A 16287-nucleotide genomic window follows, 5' to 3' on the forward strand; every position below is an offset into this window, starting at 1 on the left:
TCCCCGAAAAGTTAGGAGCTACCTCTATAAATTAATGTTATTTTTACTAACAAAAATAAGATTTTTAAGATTAATGAAAAGAGTAAAAGAGCTGGCTAAACGACGATTTCTCGACAGCCCTCAGAGTGACGCGTGGGGCCTTTAATTCAAATTCGCCCGGGCCCCGCGAAGATATAACGCGCCACTTCCATCAGAGCCTGAACAGTTTTACAACCGGTTATTGATTTTTTCGAAGTTTCTCGCAACCGAATTAGTTCTTACACTTCTTTTCGCACGACCTTAAACGAAGATAATTGACAAAATTATAATGTAAGCGAGCATCGAGCCAATGCTATTGACGTATAAATTCTCTTAAATAGCGAATTTAAGCCAGAGTTTGGTTAACAGAGGGATGCGAGGTGATAGTAATTCTTGGACACGATGTATGTGCGCATTCTCAGTACAGTTGTGTGGCAAGACGTCACTTGTAGCTCCACACGTGATTATTGTGTTCATGGATCTCTTTTCTCTACTTTCGCAGCTTGGACATGATAATAAGATTTTTTATTTTTAAAAAATAATTAAAGTAAATTAAAGATGGAAAATAAAGAAGACGGTTCCGCACCGCAAATCGAAGTAGATGGACAAGAAGAGAATCGCGAAACTTGGAATAAAAAAGTGGATTTTCTACTTTCTGTCATCGGATTTGCAGTCGATTTAGCAAATGTCTGGAGATTTCCTTATCTTTGCTATAAAAATGGTGGAGGTATGTCATAAATACGTTAATTAATATACAGATTTTCATACGTATCGAGTAAATATTTACAGTGTAAGAAGTTTCTAGGGTGTTTTTTTCCTCTGTAAGTCAATTAATTAAATAATCGCCCTGTTATTTGCAGAGATAGAAATTAATTAAAGTGTAAATATATAGAAAAATTTCTTATAAAAAAAAAGAATATATTTTTTTTCTACGTTGGAAGTGAAGAATATCTTAAAGAAATTAATGCAAAAATATATTATATTATATTATATCAATTTTATGAGGAAAAACTTACAAACTTTATGCAGATTACTTGCAAAAATAAGAGTAAACTCGAGCAACTTTGGTAACTAAAAACTATCTTTTAGCGTTTTTGGATAAATATAAACATGAAATAATGATAAATTTTATTATAAAAGTGATCATTTAAATCTATAGAAATAATTTATTATTAAATTTCACTAAAATTTTGAAGAATGAGACGTCAAAATTTTCAATTTTTAACCATATAACTCGTGTTTTACTGTAAAAAAGCCATTGTAAAAAGAGTAAAAACGTTGTTGTAATTTAATTTAAAAATTTTAATTTATATTTAATCAAGAATTATATATGTGATCAAGGATAACAGAGGAGATAATAGAGTAAATTATTACATATATGTCCTTGATCAGACATATTTTTTACATCATTACCATAGTTGAGAAGAATAAACAAAATGGGGAAATAAATATTTAAAACGTGTAAATTTAATCGTTTCCTATGGAAATTAACGTAAGAAATAAAGCGTATAACTTATTTTTTTAAAATAAAAGTCATTGTTCAATGCCTGAAAAATATTAGAATGGCGATTTAAAATGTATAAAAGTTACTAATTTAAACATTTATTCCTACGTAAAATCTTTTGTAAACCGAATTATTTTCAGACAATTTAAATTTCCTGTTTCCCTCTTCTAATTAATACATACGAAACTTATAAAGAACGTTAAATTATTCCGGAAGTTAGACTTAAGTAACTGTCATCCCATCAAAAATTATCTTTAACAATTCTGTTATTAAAGTTTATTGTTTAAAATATCAAATTTTATATTTAATAAAGTATATATTTATTTAATTATTTAAAAAATTATACTTTAAAGCAATTTCCATCGTTTAATTAAGAATGTTTTATCTACTTCTCGACCTTTATTATTTCGAGTCGAGCTAACCATACGATTTATAACTTCGTTCGGGGTACGCGATCTACCGATTGAGAATCTCTCTTTTTTTTTAGAAGAAACACTCTTTTAATTAAATTATAATTTATTAAACGGGAATATAATTATAATTATTTAATGTAACCTCTATTAGATTCGTTATTTTATATTTAAAGCGATTGAAATCTGTACATTTTTAAGGTATTTGAAGTCAATAGTGACGATGCTTTTCGCGCATTTATTTCTATTTTTAAAGCAATAAAATGCATGGAAAATGCAATAAAACTTTTAAGAAATAAATCTATAAACCACACGCAATAAAAACGACTACGATTTTTTTTTTTTACTTTTTTGATTTTTTTTCTATCGAACTCCACACCGAATTTTACTTCACTCGTGACAAATTCGAGTGAACAAAACGTTTTCTCAAATGGAAATTCTTTGAAAGAATTTAAATAAACTTGACTACGATTATAATATTATATACAGTATTTAGATCCACAAAATTTGTTTTCGAATCATTTAAAATATTCTTATTTCGAGCCACTTTCTTTAAAAAAACCCTTGGGTTTTTGTGGTTTTTTCAACCTAATATGTACAGTTTTCATTATTAAATCAATACCAAAGTGTTTTTATATTATATATTTAGAAAAAATTAAAAAAATAAAAGAAATTCGCACTCATTTCCATACTTTTTAAAGTAAGAAGTTGGAAAATTCGTGGTAAAATGAAGAATAATTTAAACACTGGTCATAGCTGGTCTCGAGTTCGTATTTAACACCTAAATATCGACTCAATTTTCCATAGACTTTCTCACGATTAGTAGAAAAATACTCGATTAACTGGCTTTTGAATAGTCCTATATATTTTATTTATTTATTATTATTTAAAATATACTTAAGTGAAAGTGAAAAATATTTTCTGTCTTATTCTTTTAACGAGAGTTCAATGGATGAAGGACTTTTTAATTTAATAAATTTCAAAGAGATTTAAAGAATGTATATAATATTAAATAATTCCAATGGAGCTTTTAACGTAAAGCGAAAGGCTTCCTTGGAGCATATTACGTTCATTTGAAAAAATTCGAGCTCGAATGGATAAACTTTTTACAAATGTTATCGCTAAGAAGTCGACTAACGGCCTCGGGAATTCGAAAATACTTTCTACTTTTAATAAATTCTAGGGTTATACAACTCCAGACTACAATTTAGTTTATTAAAAACGAGAATTATGTTAGGCCTACACTGTATTTATTAAATAAATATCGTATTTACAATCGCAATTGTCTGTAATACGCAATTAAGAACTACCGTTATCGGGTGATGTCCGTACTGAAATGCCGATAGTCAAAGTCTACTTATAAGGACATTATAAAGGACTATATAGGACTAAACCCCAGTATAGTACCCTCCTTAATAGCGCGAATTTCGTGAAGCACCAACGAATACTCGTGAATGGATCTTCCTCAATAGAGATGATCCGAATTGAGAAGACTTTTCGACGTCTTTAAAGGTACTAAATGCACAATTTTGCATTGCAAACGAATATTCATTAATAATACCCCTTGTAGCGTTGAAAAAATGTCTTTGAACGGGTAGTGCTTGTGGACATTTTCGGGTTCTCTAGGCATTTAGAACACGCTGTAAAATTATTGTCTCTATTTCGCGAAATATTCTCCCGTATACGTGGTGTCCTTTAAGTTTAGAACAATGGCAGTTCTGTCGATCTTTATTCTTTTACAGGTAAAAGCGTGGCGTTAAATAAGGAGAAATAAATTGGTTATTTATTGGTTATTTTGATGGTGCGGACCCGCAGTCGGCGTAAAATCGCCGAAGAGTTTAACGGGCTGCATTCACACAATTGGTAATCGGTGGGATACATACTGTTAAATTCTTCGTCGACTTCGTATTGATTGCGGGCTCCCACCGTTAAAATAACTTGAACTCGTTTTTCCTTACTTAACACCACGCTTTATCTGTAAAAGGATAAACAAAGATACATTAGGACAATAGTCTGGAACAATAGGAGATACGTATCTCCTATTGTTCCAGACTTATGTAGTGTACTGTACATGTCTAATGTATCCATTGTATTTTCAACTATACAGTACAATGAACCATAATATGAATTATTTATATCGTATTAATAGATTTATATGATTTTTTTGCCACTAAAATTATAACAATTATTTGTAGTCACTAAAAACCGCCATATTTGTTTTTAGAATTAGTTTCCTGTACTAAAAACTCACGAATTCGAAATTTATTTATTGTATAATTAAATAACCTGTAAAAACCAGTAAATATATTTGATTTAAAGTGTTAAAATGTGTTATTTGTGTATGTATTAATGCAATTTTATTGCTTAAAATATCAGGAATCGCATTCATCAACATTCATTCGGATCAAGACTGTAAATACATTAGTGTCATTACAAAACCTATTATATATAGTGTATATAAATATATATATACTTTAAATTAATAAATATACATCATAGTCATTTAATGGCCGATGATGTTTTTCTTTCTCGTTTCGATCATTTTGGAAAATTGATGAGACAATCAACAGTATTCTTCTTGTACCTCATCCGTCATTTTTCGTGTCACGTATTAGGCAAAGTCATAGGAGTGTAGCGAAAAATCAAACTCTGTGAAATTATTAAACTACTAAAAGTGTTTGACGAGTGTGAATATTTAATACGAGCATGTTTTTTGGTGCTTAAAACTATACATTTTCCCCCTCCGCAAAAAAAGAAAGATTTTTATATAGAAACTACAAATTATCTTTAGTATTTATAGAAACGAATTTAAATTTACGAAAATACATTAAAATAAGAGTTAAATAATCAAATTTAGGGACAAAATATTAAGTATTTTTTCTATTCTAGCCATTTTCGTGTCTTTACTGTTATAGTAAAAGTATTGATTTTCTTAAGACAATCGCTTATGATTGTCATTTTATTGTTATATAATTTTCCTATATCGTGATATATTATCGAAAAAATAATAATTTTTTTGTATATTATGTAAATATTATATAACATTTTGAGTTTTTAGTATTGTATTTTTTCGTGTATACATCCACATACTGTATTGGTTGTATAACAGTATAAGAATGGAGAGTACTGTGAATAGAATAATAAAAACATTAGGAAGGTGGTTCTAATGTCAAAAACATCTTATTTCTGGATTCAGTTTTGTTGTTCTTATAAATCGAGAGAGTCACAACAACTTTTCTTGCAAACTTAATGCATTTTTCATGAAGAAACTTTTATCTACCGAAAACAGGTGTCTTTCCAAGACATAGCTTAAACTATCCAACACTGATTTTATACACAACAACCGCTTAATTTACTCATCTTTATCACTTCTTTTTTGTAAATATATCATAAAATAAATATTAAAATTTAGTTTAGTTTAAACATTTTTAATTATATACAACAATATAGTGTTTTAAGCACTTAATAACACTGATATTTAATATAATCTAATGTTAAAGAATACAATGGAATTAAATTAGAAATTATGGATTCAAAATTATTTAATTTCGTGACAATTATTGGCACTAAAATATATTTCAAAATGTTCCTCTTTTATATCTAGAATAATATTTTATATAATAATTAATATTACATATATTATGTTAATAATGGTTTAAGAATTGTTTAGTATCCTGTCAGACAATCACTTGTATATAATGCAGATAATAATTAAACTTTTTGAATTTTTGTTATTTTTAATTAAAATTTTATTAATTTAATTAATAATTTGAATATAAATTTCGGTGTCTTCTTTCGAGTGTAATTTTCCATATTGTTGCTTCCTACATCTCGTCAATAAAGCTTTTGTATGAAATTCGATGCAATTAATTAATTAACAGAATGACAATTAATAGATTTTTAATTAATGGAAGAAAAGTGAATTACGCAAACCAAATGAAATTATTGTCTGAATGAATTATTAAAATTTTCCGAATGAAATTTTAATTATGCAAATATTAATGAAATATGTTTTATAGATTCATTGCTATTTTATATTGACTTTACTCGCTTCAATTACGTTAATAAAAATAAAGAAAATAGTAAAGGCATCGATGGAACGGGCCAATAAAGTGATGCCTTTCGGGAGGATTTTCTACGCGAAATTTGCCTCTTTAGGTGTTAGACACGTGGGAAAATACCCGAAAAACACAACGTGACGTGCCTTTAGTGAGGCGCAAACCCGCCAGCGACTAGCAATAGGCCTATAAGTTTTATTACAGTAGACTGAGTTTACTCTTCGTCCGAGTAATAATGGCTACTTACACGGTGTACAGGGATGTACTGTACCGTACATTATAATGCGACCCTCTTAATATCGGACTGGCTTGCTTTAGTAAATTATTGGGCCTCCTAATTCAAATTCGCCCGGGTGCCATAAAATTATAATGCACCGCTTCTATTGCCGGCTTTCGCTACACTCCAGAGTTTGCGATGTAATAAAAGTCAAACACTGTTTTAGATCGACACGATGTTAAATACTATGAAGTATAAGCAAAAATTAAACATTTTTCTGATACTATTTCGTACATAATTTATTTTTAGGAGCCTTTCTCATACCCTACTTGATCATGCTTTCGGTAGGAGGTATTCCTTTATTTTTTATGGAACTGGCATTGGGACAGTATAACAGGAAAGGCGCCATTACGTGCTGGGGGAGAATAGTACCACTTTTTAAAGGTAAGAGAAAAATTACAACTTTTATGCAACCAATCGAATATTTTCAATGAAGATAATTGCTCGGTTATTATCGTTTTACAATCATCGGTTCGTTCTCGGCCATTAAAAATGTCGATCGAGTTAGTCATTAAATCGAATAATTCCGTCACGGACGGATTGCCATTATTGGTCCCGGGTGACATATGAACTTTGGATAGCTAACGACCGAAGAATTAATCTGTTCCTTACTTTCCACCCAGGTGGTTAATGATAGGATGCTTCCTATCTTAAACGTCACTAAATCTTGCTGGGAAAACTTAAGAGGATTAACCTAAATAACTTGTCGTTTATTCGTCTCCTCGCGAGCTTTCATAATCGGTTCGGATTTTTGTCTATTATAGTTAAATTTTGATAAGATTTCACGCTCGTCCACGTGTGACGTTTCTTCCTCCTTCACAAAAGAAGGATCGAAGGAAAAAAAATGGCTTCCCTCTTTCGCTTTGATTATTGTAAAAGCTTCGAGTTAAATTGTTAATTTCTCGTAACTCCTCGAATGCCACACTGAACGATGATCGAAAATGCATTTACGCACGAGGATCAATTCGAAGAGCCATATCGATCATGTGATTTCTCCAAAGGGAGGATTTTTTCTTCTATTGTTACGTTTTACTCTTTTAAGTAATTAAATAGCAATTCCCCGGTAGGGAGTTTTCTCGACACGTTTACGTTTATTGTTGTTAAATTATCCTTTGAGATTTAACTACCCTCCGAATAACATTCAAAAAAATTCGGAGGTTTTTCTGTATGTAAGGATGCTCGTGTGTGTATGATCTCTTTGAAGCTTAATAAATCTTGTGCTTTTTGTCGAAAATTTCTGAAATTTTGCAGGGTGGTCTCTGTATTAGGGGGATTGGTGCTATTAAATTTTGGTGGTTAAAGGTCGAGAGGGTGGGGAGATAATGAAGGTCGTGTGTATCTCGAGTAGGATCAGACTTAACGACGATTTTATTAGTAATTAGCATTTACAATTTTTTTTTTTTTTTAATAAAACTCATACGTACCCTCAAAATTAAGGTTTTTGCCATTTTACAATAGTTTAAAATAAAATATCGCAAGAGATGGAACCACCAAAATTTTAAATATTACCGAGAAAGTTAAGCAACTTTGCTGATTTTTTTCTAAATTATTTTCTATTCTTTATTCCTAGACAAAGGATAGTTTAAGATGTATTATTTATTATTATTAATTTTTTAATTAGTATTAATTGTAGAATAAGACTTATAATTAGAAAATATTCATTTATACATCGTTATTTTCATATTTAGGTATCGGATACGCTGTCGTTCTCATAGCTTTATACGTAGATTTCTATTATAATATCATCATCGCATGGGCACTCTACTTCTTTTTCGCATCGTTTACAAAAAAATTGCCTTGGACAAGTTGTAACAACGAATGGAATACAGATAATTGCATGGAAGTGGATTCTAGTCCGATCGGATCCAATAATATATCACAATTTGATTATCAGTTATCATTTCTATCAAACGATACCAACTTCACCCAAAATGAAATCATCATTTCTTCTCCAAAAAATCAATCTAGAAGCTCACCCGCAGCTGAATATTTCAAGTAAGTCCGTTTTCCCACGTATAAAAATACAAAAAAAGAGTTGAATTATTTAAGAAAACGATTGGAAAAGTATGAAATTCGATTGTAAATAAATATAATGGATTCGTCTACAAAGATTAAGGTTATAATCTGCCTTCGATCCACTTTTTAAACACACGCTAACGAAGCGTTATCAAAATTTAATGGCTACGAAGTAATTTTGTACGGGTAAAGTTGCATTAAAGGCGCTTTAAAGTTCATTAATCGATCGAATTTTGTTAGCGAGTTCTGAAGAAACCCATCCGTCACCAGAAAACCAGAAAACGTTACACGTAGACAGGCAGAAAACTAATCCACGTGGAAAAAATCCGACAAATGATAGCCGATATCGTTACATCTGTTACAACTCCCGTAGGTGACCCACACTAGTGATCGAAACCACAAAATTGCCCACTTTTTATAATAGAGTAAAACCTGTTCAAAACGGAAACCTGCCAAACTGGAGGGAAAAAATATATTCGGTACCGTGCTAGTCCGGTTTACACAGGTTTTACTGTATATACTGACGAATTAGGCTATGATATTTAAATAAAAGGAACCATACAGGATGGTCTAAAAGTCAGATATATATATATATATATAGATTAGTTTAAGAACTTAGCTGACTGAATAACTGCCTTTTGCACCACACTGTATGTTTATTGATACATAAATTTAACGTATATATATATATTTCAGTCGAGCAGTGTTAGAACTACATAAAAGTCAAGGTATAGACGGTTTAGGTGTTGTAAAATGGGATATAGCTCTATGCCTCCTCGCCGTTTATCTCATTTGCTATTTTAGTTTGTGGAAAGGAATATCCACTTCTGGTAAAGTAAGTAGATTTTACTTAAAATTAGTATTTTAATAATTATAAATTGTAAACGTTAAATTACAAGTTCTAGAGCATTGTTCTAGAGCAGTGGTTTTCATAAGCTGACTAAGCATCGTTTCTTTAATAGAATATAACACTATATTATTCCTTACTTTATACATTTTTACATAGTTCAGCTTTTCAGAAATGTCAAAATATTAAGATAAATAAATATATACTGTATATTATTTAAAGTAAGCTTTAAATTAAAGAAAACTTCTAAAAAAATCTACTGGAAAAGATAGAAATAATTTTTATCTGGACGAGGATATATGGAGAGGAAAATAGGAGAAGATGTGACGTGAAAAGTCGGAAGAAGTTTTTAGAGTGTGAGTGAATAGGAGAAAGAGTATTCAAGCTCTGAACTGAGGCATCAGCGGAGGAGAGGGAAGTCCGCATGTCGTTAAAGCGTTTTAATTGGTCAGAAGAGAAGGAAGTAAGGGAGAGTGAGTTTCCATGTCTTGATCTTCCGGATTTATGTAATTATGTGACTTTTTCTTCTACACAGCCAATTCTCTTCTTTCATTTTATTTACCATTCATTGCTTTTTTCTCCTCCCGATAATTTGCCACTTCCTGAAAATGATGGATTGATTCTTTTCCTAATTTTCTACACATAAATATATCGTTTTACATATTAGAAATGAGCATTTGAATTTTATCGTGCCCTATATAATTTAAATACATCGTTCAGATCGCTAATAGAGGGGAAGAAGAATTAAATTTATAATATATTTTCTACACGAGTAAGGAATAATATAACTTACATTAGTGTGAGAATAAAAGTAATGCTTGTTATTGTAAGTAATAAGCTCTATCCGTCTATTTTAAGGTAGTGTGGTTCACCGCGCTCTTCCCCTACGTTGTTCTCTTCATTCTTCTCTTTCGGGGTATCACTCTTCCCGGAGCTGCCGAAGGAATCAAATTTTATCTGACACCCAATTTTTCGGCACTAGCCGATGCCAATGTAAGTAATATTTTCGTATCTACAAAATAAGTGTTTTACGTATAAAAATTGCTTGATAAGATGTAAAGAATAAGGTTAAATATTAATACATTTTTTATATTATGAGTCATTTTATTGAATTTGGTGAATACACTAAAGTACAGTACAGTAGCAACACGTGATAATTAAAATGTCTTAGTTATTTTGATACAAAATTTATATTGTTTAGTTCCATATTTTGTCATTGGTGTACTTGATTTTAAGCTTGGATTTTTCGAAATTAGAAATTTATTTTCCAACCTTAAACATGCTTAAATGGAAGAAAAATTTCTCGAATCTTTCGACAGATGGAGCCATTTAACAGTAACGTTTCCTTGTCACTTACCCATAAATGTGTTCAAATTAAATCGACACTAATTTAATCAATGGCCAATTTAGAAAAGTTAATAAAATCGGATAATAAAAGTAAGTTTTAATTGATAAAAATTAATCCCATTGAGTGTTTTCCATACGTTTTACTTAGAATTACTTAATATTTGCGATCTCGTGTAGGTCACGAGCTCATTACTTATCGGTTAAATAACATTATTCTAGATAAAACAAATATTCTAGAATGTTTAAATATGAATGCATCATTTCTAAGCGTGTTTAGTAGTTTGCATTTCTGATTTTTAATCTATTGCAATAAAAGGAAAGGAATGCATTCTAAATGACAAGCGTATGCATTGTTCTAGAGCAAGAATTATGCAGTGTTCTAGAGCAAGACTTATGCATTGTTCTAGAGGAAAAGTATGCATTGTTTTCTAAACTATTTAGAGGAAAGGAATGCATTGTTGTAAAGAAAAACTGTGCATTGTTCTAGAGCAGTGGTTCTCAACCTTCCTAATGCCGCGACCCTTTAATACAGTTCTTCGTGTTGTGGTGACCCCAACCATAAAATTATTTTCGTTGCTACTTCATGACTGTAATTTTACTACTGTTATGAATCGTAATGTAAATATCTGATATGAAAGATGTATTTTCATTGTTACAAATTGAACATAATTAAAGCATAGTGATCAATCACGAAAACAATTATATATTGTGTAATATTTATTTCTAATTACGAATAAATGAACTTTTGTCTTGAAGCATGATGTAGCATGAGTAACAATCTTAGTGTAACAACAGTAAACTACATTGCTACATTTTGCGACAGTATGCGTAAAAAACCAACGTCAGCGTGAAGGTTGAGATTGCTTCTTTCTCACCAGATCAGAAATTCTCGGGGTAATCTTTGCAAGAGCACAACGAAGATCATCTTCCTCAACAAGTCTGCTTCTTTATTTAGACTTGATAACTTTGACTGTGAATAGGCTTTTGGCAAGGGCAAATGGAGTGTCGGGAAGATTTGGAAAGTACGATAAAATTTCGTCTGCAAATGTGCAAGTGTTCTTTCACAGAAATTATCATGGTAATCCTTTTATCTGGTTCAATGTCATGTTCCTCAAAGATAGCAGATAAGGTAGGCAGCGTGTAGATTTTATTTTCATCCAATCTTTTTGCCAAAGCTAAAGCTTCATTTGGAATGATCGGATCTTTTCAAACAAATCGAGGCCTGATGCATTTGGCAACAGATGTCACAAGAGTCAACCAAATAAGCTATTTTCTGCAGTTCACTCTTATCACTGAAAAGTGCTTCGAACTATTCAGTGATAAGAGCGGTCTTGCTTTCTGATTAAAAAACGTATTCGAAGCTCACAACAAATAACGCAATTGCGATTTCTCAATTCCTGCTGTTCTCCTCTACCCGATCCATTGTTATAGGATGGTTTGCTAATGAAAATAATATATAACAATAGCTTTAAGAATACAAAAGATGATACAAGGCGTAATTCAGTCAATACAGTTCATTAAAGTTTCCTATGATTTACCATTCTCTGTGTTGTTTTTTTTACATACCTGTTACTATCACAAGGGAGCAATATTCACATCAACAACAGCTGAATATAAAAAGACCGATCGGCATCCAGACAACACAGTAGCTGCTCGTGTGTAACTGGTCCGCTTAAGTACATTATGGCACCAATCTTGTCACATACACCTGTATTTGTACGGGGTGAATGAGACGACGTTGGCGCGATGATGTCATCATTCCGGGTACTCGTATGTGGGCGTATCTGCATGTGGGCGGACCCGCCTGGAAACGGATAGAGGAGCGGTATCTCGGTTCCTAAGACCATCGGAAATGTGTGTTTTCCGATGGTCCGATGGTTCCCTGTGAAAAGAGCGTTCGACCCACAAAGGGGTCGCGACTCACAGGTTGAGAACCTGTTCTAGAGGAAAAGTATGAATTGTTCTAAAGCAATAATTATGCATTGTTTTAAAGAAAAAACTATACATTGTTCTAAAGGAAAAGCACGCCTTGTTCTAGAGGAAAAGTATTGGTTAGATTCATTTAACAAATTATATATTCTCCTCTGCTTTATTTTGAAATATCACTAATTAAAATACTTCTGTAGACTTTATTTAGTAAGTTTTAGAACAAAATTTACAATAAACATTTAAAAATTTAATAAAATTAAGGTGTGGGTGGATGCCGCAACTCAAGTTTTCTTTTCACTCGGACCCGGATTTGGTGTTCTTTTAGCGTTCGCCAGTTACAACAAATTCCATAACAACGTTTACAGGTAACTTCTGTATACAATTAAGATTACTTTTTACCGAATAGTATTATAAAAAACTAAAATATATTTATAGGGATGCACTCATAACGAGTGCAGTGAATAGCGCCACCAGTTTCTTATCTGGATTTGTTATATTTTCTGTCCTGGGTTACATGGCTCAAAAAGGAAACGTCGAAGTAAAAGACGTGGCTACCGAAGGTATATTAAAATATTTTAAAATAATTCTACAAGAAAATGTATTTAAAACGCATATTTTAACTCTTGCAGGCCCGGGATTAGTGTTTATCGTATACCCAGAAGCTATAGCCACAATGCCGTGGTCTGGATTTTGGGCTGTTATATTCTTTCTTATGCTTTTAACTCTTGGACTAGACAGCTCGGTAACGTTTCTTTAAAATAATTTTGATATTTTTTATGTAATTTCCTAAACTATTATCGAAATTATCTTTCAGTTTGGTGGTTCCGAAGCTATTATAACGGCATTGAGTGACGAGTATCCAAAACTAAAGAAAAATAGGGAATTATTCGTTGCTTGCCTCTTCACGCTTTATTATATAATCGGTTTGGCAAGCTGCGCTCAGGTAATGTACAAGCATCGTGTTAATATGAAAGCTTGGTATGGGGCCTGGAATACAGCGTGCCCTTTTTGTCCCGAGGGAATAAGAAATTCCCAGCTTCTCCCTCTCGACGGCCTTGCCAATGTGAATAATAATGAATTACCCCTTACATTCTGGCTCGTTATATTATTTGGCAATTGCCTGGGACCCCAAACCAATCTTTTATCAACTCATCACTGTAGTAAAAATATCGAAATTTAAATCTGGCGCCATATCCGAGGACCCGAAACCAAGGTCTATATAAGAAGGTCAGGACACGCGTACTGTAGCCGCCATTTTGGGACTTTTTGAATCGCGTGTTCAAAACAAACTCGTACGAGCAGTCAGTTTTATACAACATTAATTTAACTAATTTATGCAATTTCAGTTAAATTAATGTCGTATAAAACTGACTGCTCGTACGAGTTTGTTTTGAACACGCGATTCAAAAAGTCCCAAAATGGCGGCTCCAGTACGCGTATCCTGACCTTCGTATATAGATAGACCTTGCCCTAAACTGCCATTGCGGCGCAGCACAGAACTTACAAATACAGTATAATTATTCTGTGTGTATGGTTATTTGTAACAATTTTAAAACTATATTTTCATATTTATATAACCTTCTGAATACATATTTAAGGGTGGTGCTTATGTGGTGCAGTTACTCGATAGATACGCTGCAGGATATTCCATACTTTTTGCAGTTTTCTTCGAAGCTATTGCAGTTTCTTGGATTTATGGTAATTACATCGATAGCATTGGTACTAATTAATTAAAATACTTTCAATTTAATCTGTGTACTAATAATTCGATTAGGTATTAAGCGGTTCTCTCAAGATATTTACGAAATGTTAGGATTCGAAGTTGGAAGATGGTGGAAATTTTGTTGGATGTTTGTAGCTCCTTTCTTTATTCTGGTTAGATCTGTACTTATATTTTCATTCGTGTATTTAAAAAATATTTTGTAAATAACCTTTTTCTTTTGTATTTTCAGTTTATTATAGTTTATGGCCTGTCTAGTTACGAACCATTGACTTACGAAGATTACGTTTATCCGACATGGGCTAACGTTTTAGGAATGGCAATTGCGGCTTCGTCTGTTTTATGTATACCAGTTATGGCAGTTTGGCAAATTTTTCACACTCCCGGAACACTTAAACAGGTTAAATATTAAAGTTTTTATATAATTTTAATGAATTATAATTTAATTAAAGAAATGTTTCTATTCCTATACTTTTTTAAAATTATAAATTATATTCAAGAGATTGTCTAGATTCTGGAGAAGTCGTAGATTATGTAAACGGCAAATAATTGCTATTTTGAATATTAATGTAAGTATATAAATCTAAATATAGTCAATGGCCACCGATAAGAACATAAAAGCCATTGTTTGAAGGTTATATATGCATTTTTGTTTTAAAAATGACTGTATAAATATAAAACATACATGTTACATACATGTTCTAGAATCTAAATAATCTCAATTTTAAGGGTTAATGTTACCTATGGTTCCAAGATGGCGGCTCGTCTCTGATTCCAGCAAGGAAACAGTGGGACGCACGTTCTAACCTAACCTAACATATTCTAATAAATTGCCGTAATTATTACCAACCAAATTATTAGATTAGAATAGGTTAGGTTAGGTTAGAACGTGTGTGTCCCACTGTTTCCTCGCTGGAATCAGACGAGCCGCCATCTTGGAACCATAAGTAACATTAACCATTTTAAGATTTCTAGAATGTCTAGAAGTCTCGAAGCTTGAATATTAATGTATAATATATTATTTTTCTTTATTTTTTCAGAGAATTACATTCTTGATCACACCTTGGAGAGACAGTAAATGCAGTGAAAGCATCACTCCAGAAGTGCGACAAACCAAAATCCCATGTCAGAATATTCCTCCTACAGCAGTGTGACATATTTTTTCATGTTATTTATGACTCCAGAATACATATTTTGTTGTATTGTAATTCCTAAATTGACAAAGACCATATTTCTACTTCTGAGTAGAAGTTATAATCAATGTTCACTCTTTGTAAAAATCAACAAAAAAGTTGTAAATTTTCATCAAAAAATAGGTCATCTTTTAAATATATTTTACTTAAAACATCTTGACAAAGTCAGGGATTCTATAATTAGCAAACAATTGTTATTTTAAATATTATTGTACAAAATATTATATAAATATATATATATTTTCAATATATAAATACTGAAAATTGTTTATGTTAAATATATATATATATATAGATATATTTATTTTATTACTGAAAAGAAATGAAAATGAAATATTATAAATCTAGTCAAATATGAAAAAAATTATATTATTTTTATTAATTTACATTTAATTAATTATCAAATTTTATCACAACAAAGCAATAATAGGCCTATTTATCTTTCTGGAAGTAAATTTTTGTATAAAATATCATTTGAAACAGTTTACAATAATAAAAAATATATATTTAAGTATTTTAAATTGAATAAACAATGAAAAAAATGACAAAAAAGATATATTTTCTTGCTGAATATTACACAGATATTGATATATACTAAACAAGAGAGTACTATTTTGCAACTTAACACAGTTAGATGTGTAGATAAAGTCAACAATTTCTAGTTTGTATAGTGTTAAATGTTTAATTAAAAGCCAAACATGAATGTGTTCAATATTTAAATTGTCCATAAAAAAGTTATTAAAAAAATTCAATTGTTTGTGATGTGTATATGTTTATATATACATATATAAATATTATACAAATATATATATATATATATAATATAAAGAAATATATCTGTAAGTAATTATAATTCTATAGAAAAATCTACTATCTTAAAATTAATTCTTTTTTTAAATAAATATTCATTTTATGTTGTAAATAATTTATAATTATTATATTGAAAGGTATTGTATAATACGTGTTGA

At 30.9% G+C, this 16287-nt stretch overlaps 1 protein-coding gene across 1 annotated transcript; it reads left to right on the forward strand.

The window, feature by feature from the left end:
- Window positions 1–471: 471 nt before the first annotated feature.
- Window positions 472–15425, forward strand: DAT (Sodium-dependent dopamine transporter). The gene is made up of 13 exons (XM_067289386.1): window positions 472–745; window positions 6517–6651; window positions 7956–8262; window positions 8980–9118; window positions 9989–10123; window positions 12668–12771; window positions 12842–12966; window positions 13036–13148; window positions 13221–13349; window positions 14005–14104; window positions 14181–14281; window positions 14359–14526; window positions 15167–15425. Exons 1-13 carry the CDS (start codon window positions 577–579, stop codon window positions 15278–15280), a joined length of 1839 nt encoding a protein of 612 aa, XP_067145487.1. The 5' UTR covers window positions 472–576; the 3' UTR covers window positions 15281–15425.
- The last annotated feature ends 862 nt before the right edge of the window (window positions 15426–16287 follow it).

This window comes from Centruroides vittatus, unplaced genomic scaffold (genome assembly GCF_030686945.1).
Source record: "Centruroides vittatus isolate TY-2023 unplaced genomic scaffold, ASM3068694v2 contig_1381, whole genome shotgun sequence".
Classification (NCBI taxonomy): Eukaryota; Metazoa; Arthropoda; class Arachnida; order Scorpiones; family Buthidae; genus Centruroides; species Centruroides vittatus.